Here is a 12,568-nt window from a genome sequence, read left to right on the forward strand (position 1 = left end):
ATGCAGAAAGTTCACTCACACAAACACACATAAGCCAATATCATGCATTTGCGAAATTTGAGAAATTTGCTAAACAGACAAATAACAGAGTATTACTTATGCATGAACATGAACACAACAGTTTTCTACATGAATGTAGCATATAATTAAAACAAGCACAAACGGTAAAACACAGATTTTTCATAGGAGCTAAATGGTGTGTGCATGTGTGATGATGCTTTGATCTGATGTTCTCAGTCAATACTAACTGAATGTAGTCTTTTTGCAGATAGTTTAAAATGAGTTGAGGCAAACCAAATGGGAAATAGCCTACCTAAACTCAGTCGCATAGCTAATCTGCCATCTTTATTAATACAGTCCTACTCATCATATTATGTATCAAAGTGATTTAGAAGCAAAACTAACAGTGTCTGAGTGAAGATGATGATACTGGAGGTGACGCTCGTGCAGTGCTGTTCCCCACCACATCACACTGCTGGTCCAATATGCAGTCCAATACTGCAGCCTTTTTCGGCAGGGAGCGCGCTTCCAAATCTACCCTCCCGCTGCGCTCGCTCCCCGTGCCTTAAAAAGCCGCGTGCACGGCTGAAGGTCACTTAAACACAAAAGGCTTTCAGCGCTGCGGTCCAATATAGCGCATGCGCGCTGCCGGAGGACTGCTTCACAGACCGCAATATGGCGAGAATGCCTGGCAGCCGAGACACGGAACGGGAGCAGCTGAGCTGCCCCGACAGGAGCGGGGAGGAGGGGGAGGAGGAGGATGAAGAGGAGATCCAGGAGGTTCAGATCACCGAGGAGGAAGAGGACGAGTACGAGGAGTCCGACAGAGATGGTGCGGAGCTGGAGTGGGAGTCAGGGGGCACGGTGCTGGACTCCAGCGGTTCCTCCGCGGAGATGCAGGCGGTCCTCATGCGGAGTATGGACCGGGGAGAGGAGGAGGGAGATGCGGAGCCGTGCCGCGGCAGCATGCCCGCCGGAATGGAGTCTCACCTGGAGGGAGAGCTTCAGCGGTCGGAGCGAAACAGGCTGAGCGAGAACACGCGCCTGGCCACCCGGTACGCGGTGAGGATCTTCCGCGAGTACCTCAGCGAGAAAGCCCAAAGTCCAGACTTTGAAACTCTGGACAAGGACGCGCTGTGCGCGGTGCTGCGCTCCTTTTACGCGGAGGCGCGCTCCAAGAGTGGACAGCTGTACAGCAAGTCGTCCCTCATCAGCATCCGGAGCTCCCTAAACCGGTACCTGAACGAGCCGCCCTACTGCCGCACCCTGGACCTCACCAAGGACCCGGAGCTGCGCAGCGCCAACCTGACCCTGGCCGCGGTCATCCGGCGGCTGGAGGAGCAGGGTGCCGGGCCCGTAGTTCAGAAACAGGCCATCACGCGCTCGGACCTGCGGAAACTCTACGAGTCCTCTGTGTTCAACAGCGACACGCCGTTCGGGCTGCTCAACAAAGTCTGGTTCGAGACCTGCATGTATTTCTGCACCCGGGGCCGCGAGAACCAGCGGGAGCTGGAGGAGGACTCGTTCGGCCTGGCGGTGGATGAAGACGGGAGAAAGTTTGTCTACTTTAAAGCTCTCGGGCCGTACCACAAGTCCCGCTCCGCCGCCTGGACCAAGAAGCGTCCGGACGCAGACGAGGACACCCTGCCGCGGATGTACGAGACAGGCTCGGAGCAGTGTCCGTACGCCAGCTTCGTCCGCTACGTGTCCAAACGGAACCCGCTGTGCGGCGCGTTCTTCCAGCGGCCCCGGGACCACTGCTGCGCGAGCGAGGTGACCTGGTACGAGAACAAAGCTATCGGGAAGAACCTGTTGGGCACCAGGATGCAGATGTTGTCACGTGCCGCCAAGCTCTCCAAGACCTACACTAACCATTGCATCGGTGCCGTCTCCATAGCAACGCTCAACAGCATCGTGGGCGTCGCGGGCTCCAGGCCGTCGACGAGGCTTTGCGTTGCCTCGGAAACGGGAAACGGCCACGCGCAGTCCCACCTGCAGCTTGTGATTCCGTACCTCCGGCGGGTGACCGACGCCGCGGACGTGAAGCCGCCGCGGACAGCGATACACACAGAAACAACCGACAGGGTCCGCGCCGAGGATGACCCAGGCGCTCCGTACCCCAAGAGGCAGTGCGTTCGCCCCGGGACACGCGCGTCTTCGCCTATGGAGCGGAAGGAGAGCGAGCCGGAGTCTGCTAGAACCCCGGAGGCCCAAAGTCTCCCGCAGCCCGGTGTGCGGTCTCCGGCCACTGTATCCACACAGGTAACAGAGGACACGTGATCGTTTCTCTTCTCCGGCAGCCTGTGTGTTAACAGCTCGTGCGTAAAATCCGCCGCAGCGTGCCTCACCAGCGCGTGAGTAACATACTTCGCACAGAAAGTTTATTATGACAAACGAAGGTCTTACAAAAGTTCTGGAGACCCCACCTCTCTTTTAAGGAGGACGTATTCTGTAGCCGATAAAAAGGCACAGGTTTTATTTCACAGAATGTTCCTTAAAAACACCATAACAAATAAAAACTACGAAACCGACTGAGTTTACATGTGTACGGTAAAAGAACATGAAAACCCCATAACTGTTAAAAACCATATCATGAAAGGAAATACATTAATTAAAAAAGGTTAAAATACATTTGCAAATGGTTCAACATTTTTACAAATAAGTATATTTTATTTAATAGATTAAATTGCTAATTTTAAATTCAATGCTGTAAATTAATTTCTTAAATTAGATCAAATCAGTGAATAAAAACAAGTGAATGTCAAATTTATGTTTAATTTTGGAAAATTACTGTATTTTTTACAAGAAATGTATTTTATGTTACTCCAGATTTTTTGGGAGCCAAAGATTCCCTTTTTTTTTGTCTTTTTTTTTTTTTTTTTACAATTTTGTATCAGTGTTATAGAACTTATTAAAGTGGATAAGCCTAGTTTACATATACGCTTTAAAAGATGTTGTTGTTGTGAACACTGAAGTTGTCAATGTTACAATTCTTTGGCTTAGTCCTGGATCTTTACAATCCTACCTACAGCACCTCTAAGGATACTAATTATTATCATAATACACACATTAATGAGACTATAACCGGCCAAGCAGCCATAAACCTGCTAATTCTGAATGCTGATGTGCTGGGTGGGCAAACAGAACTGTTCAGAGAATAACTCAGCCAGACATCAAGTCAAGGACTTGAGATCTGATTATGCAAGACTTAAGGCCAATTCATGCTTCTGCATTAATCAACGCTGTGGGTCCATGTGTAGCCACGTGGAGATGCGGATCCTACGCCGTAGCCGAACGGGCGTCTCTCTAAAAATGTAACTACACACATCGCAACAACTGGGATTGGTCCGCTCGGCTGTGGCTTGATAGCGTTGCATTTCCCCCGAATCGTTTCCTGGTTCTCCTTCTCCATAAACAACATGAAATCAAGGAGAGGGATTAACTTTTCCTGCTACAGATTTCCCACCGTGGGCAGAAAGAACAGGGGAGACACTTTTTCTCAATATGACTCTAGAGTCGCTACTCGCTCTGAAGACAATCACGTCATTCGCTCTCTTACACACACACACACACACACACACACACACACACACACACACACACACACACACACACACACACACACACACACACACACACAGACACACACACACACACATCAAGAGATCGAGGCACACCTCAACGTACAAGCATAATCTTCATGCCACACACACGGTGAAACCAATGCGCAAAGCCTCCACAGAAGCATAAATCCCACTTTAGAGTTGAACAGAATACAAAGAATAACTGAACAGGTTTGAGTAGACTAGTTCGGCACACAAGTCTAGAAGACCTTTGTTCTCAGCCTGTCAGGCGCTGGCCTCTAACCAGCTTGGCCAATTGCTTCTCTCTGCCTTGCCTCTTGCCAGGCACCTGGCATGGTAAAGTAGCCTACAAGGCATTCTGGAATAGCTGATGCTCTGAGAGAGCAAAGGCATATCTATGTGTCTGACAGATGGCCCTTGTGTTTCTTCACTTCCTGTCAAGCTCCTGACATTATCTGGCAGTCCTGGGCTACCTGGGAGCCATCATTCCGAATCATCAGCACTTCTCTAAAAAAAAAAACGTACTGGGTCAGGCCTGCCAGCCGGATCCCAGGGTGTCACATGCTTCAGTGTGATTGGTTCCTTGCAGAGGGAAGCCAATACCTGTCCGACTGTATTGGCGGAACAGCAGTCCTACAGGTCTGGACAATATATAACCCAATATTAAACACTTTATCAACGGGTATATATTAACCTCCAGTGTTTTATGCTAATAAAGTACTAAGAGTAGTTAGAGAACCTATTATAACCTTTTTAAGTTGCAAAACGTTGCTTCGTTTTAAACATCCAGCACACATGAAGCAACATTAGCATATGATTTGGGTCGTGTCTCTGCTCACATGATGAATGTCAGTCCAATATTCTTGTCTCTAGCTGCTAAATGTTCCACTTTGTCCATCAGCTAGTCCCTAGCTGTGTCTGTCTGCTGTCGGCTACCATGCAGGTGGTGTACAATGGCTTCATAAACAACTGCATTCTTCTGCTGGAAATGAGATTGATGAGAGCTGTGAGACCGAAGTGAAACAGTTGAGGGGCATAAAACCAAAACAGCTAGCTGAAAAACCCTGAAACTTAAACTCTTTATACTACACACTCACAACACATGGACTAGTGCACACACTTCCAAAAACTTTTTAAACAAGGCTCCAGCCTGCTAAACTCTGCAAACTAATCGGAACATTTAGCTATCTTTGTTCACCTCAAGAACACTGGCCTTCAGAATGCCACACCCTAATCACCAACTGGTCTTCCTCAGGTCTCACCTGTTCAAACTCAAAACACACCAATCGTGTCGGAGCAGGAAAAAGGCCTCTGCTGTGTTAGGGGTGGGGATGAAACCGAGAGGGAAAGGGAGAGTTTTATTTTTATTTTTGTGGGCCTACAAAACAGTACAGTATTGTGCCTGTAATCTCTAAAATAAGAATATTTTTTACTGGATGATATTTATTGGGGATTTAAATGTCTGACTGGCCTCTGTTGACATCTGACAGCCACACTATTGCTACTATTACCACTGCCACTATACTCATGCTGCAGTCATGCCACCTGGGAATAAACCCGGGGATTACGTTGTTTTTTCGGCAGCCAGCGAGGATGCGTGTTCTTCTTTTGTTGTTATATTGGCGTTTGGCATAACAACTTGTTGCATTACTGCCACCAACTGTTGGGCGGGTCACCAACTGGGAAACTCTTTAAGCTAAATCTAGCCCCAGGTTTCCACCTCTGTTTCTCACATGAAGTGACATGAATGTTGACATTTTCACAGGGAAAATGTTTTTCTGATGCCCATGAATGCACTGTAATTGTAATAGTACTATAATTTTATATTGGTACTACCACAACTGTGTGTGTGTGTCCGTGTGTGTTTTGTGTTGCAGGACAGCTGTGGCAGCAGCAGTATGTCCAGCCAGCAGCTGGTCTCCGTGTCTCCTCTGGGCTCCGCCGGCATCCCCACACCAGCCCAGCTCACCAAAACCACCGCGCCTGTCCACATCGATGTAGGAGGGCACATGTACACCAGCAGCCTGGCCACCCTTACAAAGTACCCCGAGTCACGGTGAGAGAGACACACAGCCACTGTTAAATAAACCTTAACATACCTCCAACTCCTGAAACTCCAGACTTTAATAAAGGTGTTAGTATATGGTATAGTTTAGTATAAGTTATCATAGTAGTCATCCCTAAATTGTCCCTTAATTTAAAAAGGCAAAACTGTTCATTTGAAGTATTGTAAAAATCCATTAATTATCAAATGAGTGTTTTATTAAGGTTGGTATTTGTCTTTACACTTTTACTTTAGAAAATTTACTTTGTATTTAAGTGTAAATTAATGTCTTTTAATGGGCTCTTAAACCCTGATTAGACAGAGCGCGTTTTAGCAGCCTCTGCGGCTTTTTGTTTTTGTTTTACAATAAGTGTAAAGTGTTTTGCTCGCTGCTTTTTGCGTTGCTGAGCAAGTCATTTTTTTCCCCTTTGTGCGCCTCGCAATTTTGCACCAGCACCATAACCGCCTAACTTGACGCGCCAGATGGTTTGTTGACAAAAAATCATGTGAGAAGACGTCTCTGGGAACCGTTTGGAAAAGGGCCGACACTTGAAAACAGGCACAAAAATACCTGGCAGGTGATTGGTTGAACCATCTGACTATCACATCCGCCATTGAGGTTTTGAATGAAAAGTTGTGGACGTCACACACCTAAAACACGCTGTAGCTGCTATTAGCTCCTCACCGGGAGTGTGGCCTTGCCCAACTGCGTGTTTGAAAGCCACGATGTCTCTCTCTCATGGGTGGGGCCAAATTCTCTGGGCGGGGAAAGCAGAGAAAGGGGAGGTAACATTTATGAGGTCACAAGGGCAAAATTCCAGATTCTGAGCTTTCATTTTCTCAAAAGGCAGGGCAGGATATCCAGGACTCGGGTTACACCTATCACCCTTTCTTAGCACTGGGGGGGCCAGAGGCAGCCTGGGGGGACGTATATTAATGTTAAAAAAAACTCCATGCCATGGGACCTTTAAAGCCTGAGGGGATGGATTTTCACGTGATATGTGATCTTGCAAGAATCAAGCTGCCGTGCAAGGTAACTGAACATCTTGAGGTGAAACTTAAACTCGCTTAAGGAAGCTCCATGAAGCATTTTCAATGGTGGAACAAACTCCCCATTGACATCAGGACAGATGTCTTCCGCTGCAGAGACTGAACATTCTCTCATATATTTTCTAAATGTATTATATAGTCTTTCAAGATTAGACTGCATTGTTATGAAATGATACTTTTTAAAGGGGTAGAAAGCCAAAAGATAATCCCCCAATGTAGTCTAGACACTGATGGTGGTCTGAGGAGCCCAAAGACCAAACCGACTGCAGTGCCCTGACGGTGGAGGACCCAGGAGCCGTGCATAATGAACACCGGAGGAGCAAGGAGAGAAAGAAGGTTGTCCTCTTAAGCTTAAATGTCAACTGAGCAGCAGAAAGAGAAACAGGTTTAAAAACAGGGATTTCATGCTGTGATTGGCTCATGAAATTCATACATGGGCAATATTAGAAAAATATAGTTTTTTACACATCAAAGCATGTAAATATGTTCTAGGAGAAACATAAAATACAAGTAGGAAATTGAAAATGCTAAATAATAGTTCCCCTTTAACCCTTATGCTGTCTCTGGGTTAAATTTGACCCGTTTTCAACATTATTTTAATATCCGAAATAAAGGAAGTCAAAATACCGCTGAAAAATGTTGGGAAAAGCGGCAAAATCAATAAAAATAGAAAATAAAAAATAAAAAATAAAAAAACTTCATTTAAAAAACACAACAAAAACACTGAGATAAGGGGATAAAGGGAAGACAACGCAAGGGTTAAATCCAGTCAACAAGGTCTGAACATTGAGCTGCTGCAGAGCATTTCAAGACGTCAGTGGCCAGCTAGTTTATATCTACGAAGTTCCCCTTCAGGGATTACTGAAGGGTTTTCTCACACATATTCCACCAAAACAAGTTCCTTCCAGAGGCTATTTTGCAGAGGCACCGTTGCTCAATCCACCAAAGATAATTGTGATTCATTTTAAAGACCTTCCTGCGTGTAGCTGTGGAGAAAGATCTAGCAAAGTAAGACCAGCGGCCAGCCAACATGACAGCCTCTCCAACATTTGGTTAGTCTTTGATGAAGAGGCCTCTCTGTTTCTGTCTCCGTTATTTCTGGCAGGATCGGCCGTCTGTTTGATGGAACAGAGCCCATCGTGTTGGACACTCTTAAGCAGCACTACTTCATTGACCGAGACGGCCCCATGTTCCGCTACATACTTAACTTCCTCCGGACCTCGAAACTCCTCCTCCCTGATGACTTCAAAGTGAGTGTGTCTAAAACAATGATCAGGTACAGCCACAGTTTAGCACTGAAATGTGTCTGAACAGTCCTAAATCATAGTGAAACAGAGTGGAAAAGTCTAGACTGTCAGGGGAAGGATTTTAACCGTCACATGACCACAGACCACTGACAGAAAGCATGTAAATAATGTGGGAGAGTTTGGTTAACAGTTACCTCTATGACTCACACCTATCAGTCACTGAACAATGCCTTGCTACAAGAATCAACACTTTTAACTAACAAGCTTGCTTCTGTTTTGTTGTAAGTCCTATATTTTCTTTACATATTTACTAATAACATATGTGAATATGTTCCATTAGTATTCACTTTTTTAATAACCTCTTTGGATTTAAAAAAAATGCATTATATGTGAAATGTTTCTAAGCACTCAGTAATATTCAGACTTAGTTGTTATTCTTTTTTATACCTAAGCAACAAAAATGATCCCCATTCAACAGTGCACTGAGTCATATGGTGGTTGTACAATTTTCTGACTTCCTGTCAACAAAACAGTATTGACAGTAACTATTTGCACCAAAAAAAATTGTTACCCACACTGACTGAGTGCTGGAGGGCTACTCTGTGGGCTGAATTAGCCACCATCGAAGAAACGTTCTGATTCCTTAATTTGTTGTTTTAATTATGTGCAGAAAACCACCTTGAGGAAATAATATTATTATTTTATTTGGATGACGTTTCGGCCCTGTTGCCTTCTTTAAAATCAATAATCAAAGTCGGACACATATAAAGGCCACGCCCCAGTCACACATCTGATGGGATCATCATCATCATCTTCATCATGTTCCAGCATTAGGGGAGGAAAAAATCAAGAGGCCTTCAGTGGCAAAAGCTCCAGCAAATCACACTACTAATAGATTTGTATCTATCTATAAATTACAGGAAGGTCTGTCTGTGTGTGTGTATGTGTGTGTCTGTGTGTGTGTGTGTTATCCGCATATCTCTTGAATCATTTCAAACTTGATTGGTGTCTTGCTACGGGCACAAGTAAGAGCAGTGCCAAGTTTGACGTTATTTGGATTAAAAATGCAAAAGATATAATTAAATATATATATAGATAGATAGATAGATAGATAGATAGATAGATAGATAGATAGATAGATAGACAGAGAGTAGCAGAGCTTTGGCAGCTAAAATGTGACATACGCCTCAGACCCACAAACTCTTTTCCTACTATTGTGTAAAATCACGGTGAGCTGGCAGAACATACTTTAATGTAATCTTGTAGATTATTCGTTTAAAGCGCTGTGCAATGCCAGAAAATCTCAGAGTTGAACCGGGCAGATGCATCAGTTTTCATCCGCCTCAGAGACATATATAGATGAGTAGATTTGTCCCCCCTCAAAAAATATGAAAGACAACCCACCCCCCAAACAAGGTAAGAAGTAATAAAAAGTAAGTAATAAGAAGTAATAAAAAAGGAAGCTTTTTTGTCCTCAGTGTGGTTAGTGAAGCCTGGTATACTGGATACTTGTACATTTTAAAGCCAAATACTTGCGATATTTGTTTTTCCAACTTTGCATTTGATTGCACACAAAGCTCTCCGAGCCGTGTGTTTAGGGCCAGGTTGAAACTCCCTGATGCACAAATTTCCACCCCTAAGTGATTATATGAACCTTTTTGTTCTAGTCTGGAGTTGCCCAGAGTGAAGTTGTAACTCTGAAGTTGCTAATTCCTAAAGAGCTGGTCCCTCTCTCTCTACACACACACACACGGTCAGGTTCTGGTGGTGATGAACCCATATTGGTGCTGATTAGCTCTTAATGTCTGATTACTCCATATTGTCATTGTAATATTTTGTGATTAAGTTCTGAATCCCCCGTTCTCTGTTGGGTAAATATAGTTGTGCAATGTCATCCTCCAATGTAGAAGTAGCCTACACGGTCAGTCAGTAGTGGGCTATACCGTGGTGCTGCAAATTAAGTGGTTTGGGATTCTACAAGCAGCAATACCACAGGCCAAGCAATCGGTCCGATTTTCAACGGGCACTGCACTAGTATTGCAAAAGTTAGACATCAGCCCTAGATGAACATCATAAACAACTTTATCTACAACAAGTAGAGGTACCTTACAGAAAACACTATCAATCTCAACAATACTGCATTTAGTTGCAATGTACCTGTACATGCGTAATGACAATAAAGTTGAATCTAATCTAATCTAAATATCTAGCAGAAGAAATAACATGAATTCAACAATATGTGCTGGTACTGGATAAATCATGTTTTCATATCTAATGGTGCTTCAATGTTTCGCAATACAGGTTTTCTGTGCTGTACTCATCTTTCCAACATATGACTGACTACACAGGCCCAAACACAAACGTGTGCAGGCAACATTAGCATTCTTTGTCTTGAGAGCACTTAATAACTTTAATTCCTTTGAAAGCTAGTAAAAGCCAGTACCAAGTATAAGAAAAATCTCAACATTGTTTACATGTTTTTGTCACAAGCCGGGCCGCACGGCCATGATAGAAAAGGCACACAACAAAAGCCAATTAACAAATGTATTGGTATAAATCACGAAGCGAAAATAAACAGTGGGATGTGTGATTAATGAGTTCAGTAAGATGAGGGGGCGCGTGAGTGAAAGAATGTGTAGCGTTGTACGGCGCCGCAAAACAAACCTAACAGCAACCAAGACGAGGATGAGTCAGACCACAACTGAATCCAAGTGTCCTTTAAAAAGTGCACTAGCCCACAGAGCCCAGGATCTGCCACTCTACTGACAAACCTCTGCGTGTGTGTGTGTGCATGTGTGAGCAGGAATACTCCGTGCTGTATGAAGAGGCCACTTTCTTCCAGCTGACTCCCCTGCAGGCCGAGCTGCAGCGCTGGAGGACTGAGCAGGAATGCGGAGGTGCGTGTCCGCGGTGCGAGTGTGTCGCGATTCATGTGGCCCCGGAGCTGGGTGAGAGGATCAGCGTGAGCGCCCAGTGGGCCGTGATCCAGGAAGTCTTTCCCGAGGTCAGAGATGTCATGTCCAATTCCTTGAACACCAGCTGGACCCAGGACTCCACACACATCATTCGCTTCCCGCTCAACGGCTACTGTCACCTGAACTCTGTCCAGGTACAACACACACTCTGAGTCCAAATGTTCAACCCTTCAAACCAATCAGGGATCAAACAGCAGTGGTTGGACTGTCAGGATTCTCTGTCAGCATATTTCGGCACTCAGTTTCTCACTCAGGAAACTACAGACCGAGCAGGTTTAGACCACACTTTATAATTTAATTTCAAAATTAATTGAAAGACCTGCGTTTTTGCAAGCCCATTGGACGGCAAAAATGGTCTGAACGCAGCCTTAATTTGGCCATCACTAGGATTTTAACACTCTTCTCTAGAGACTGTTTGTCAGGTTGGATCACTCCCTGCATGTCACCATCCATCAAACGTATTGGGACAGTTTCTTTATTTTCAAATGACTCAATATTCAGTCAGGAAGTGACGTTGAAATTACAGCTTAACATGATCCACACTTTAAATTGATCTATGAAATGTTTAACAAGCTGCATCTTCTTTTTTCGAGGCTGTACTCTTGACTGGAGAAAACGTCTCCATGTGATGGTGTCTGTGGTTTGTGTGCGACTTCAGGTGTTGGAGCGGTTCCAGCAGAGAGGGTTCTGGATCACGGCTTCGTGCGGCGGTGGAGCGGACTCGTCCCAATTTATTGAATACGTTCTCCGGAGGGAGGGGCGAGGCAGCCGACACCCCCCCACCCTCACCCAACTAAAACAGGAACTCATGGACTGAAACTTTTTTTTTGTTGAGGACACATCAGCAACAGTTTCTCAAAGCGAGAAGATTCACTTGGAGCAGACAGGAATACACAGAATCTCCTACGCCACAGTGTAAATACGCTACATCGGTGACTGAGATGTTATCTTCTTTAATACTTAAAGGGAAACTACCATTTGTATCAACCTGAAACCTATTTTCTTGTGTTTTTGTGTCTCGGAGACTGATGGGACCCAACAATTATGACATTGGTCCAGAAACAAGCTACAATGTAAGTTAATAGAACAATTGTGGATCATTTACATTTCTACCCCCCCAAATATCTTATAATCGTGTGTGGAGAGATCTTCAACATGTCATCTGTTGTTTGTGTGTTTTGGTAATATTACATTTTACATGGAGTGAATTTTAAATGATTGTTTCCTGCTCGGCCAAATAAAGCCTCGGAATGATTCTTCCAGCTCACGATTTAAAATCAACTAACCTTGAATGGTTTACACTGAGAAGTTGATTAACCCTTGTGTTATCTTCTCGTCGACCTTGTAATATATTTAAATTTTTTTTGGGGGGGGGGGACAACATTATGAAAAGGATTTCTAAGGAGCTCAACCTTTCTATTAAAGAGTAATTTAATTCAGTTTTTAAAACATAAAAACATCTGCGTTGCACCACCAGACTCCATGTAAATAAACAGTCATTTTAGAATCGTAAAATACACAAATCCAGTTATCTACAACTCTACTTTTGCTTGAAATAAACACATAGTTTACCGATTTACATGTGAAAATATGTTGTTTCTATACACGCTAAAAGCATTGTTTTTTTAAATGGAGTTTGGTGGGTTTAGTGCTGGCAACCTCAGAGCT

The 12,568-nt window shown here is 44.4% G+C and overlaps 1 protein-coding gene across 2 annotated transcripts; it reads left to right on the top strand.

Moving 5' to 3' along the window:
* The first annotated feature begins 382 nt into the window (after positions 1-382).
* LOC117949963 (BTB/POZ domain-containing protein KCTD1-like) lies at positions 383-12,568 on the top strand. 2 transcript variants are annotated; one of them, XM_034880579.1, is made up of 5 exons: positions 383-2,262; positions 5,462-5,640; positions 7,784-7,928; positions 10,729-11,034; positions 11,559-12,568. In XM_034880579.1, the coding sequence occupies exons 1-5, from the start codon at positions 676-678 to the stop codon at positions 11,715-11,717; spliced, it is 2,376 nt and encodes a 791-aa protein (XP_034736470.1). In that variant the 5' UTR covers positions 383-675; the 3' UTR covers positions 11,718-12,568. The 2 variants fall into 2 exon arrangements, with proteins under 2 accessions (XP_034736470.1, XP_034736471.1); XM_034880580.1 differs by having other exon boundaries at positions 1,887-2,262; positions 5,467-5,640; positions 11,559-12,545.

Source organism: Etheostoma cragini, chromosome 9 (assembly GCF_013103735.1).
Source record: "Etheostoma cragini isolate CJK2018 chromosome 9, CSU_Ecrag_1.0, whole genome shotgun sequence".
NCBI lineage: Eukaryota > Metazoa > Chordata > Actinopteri > Perciformes > Percidae > Etheostoma > Etheostoma cragini.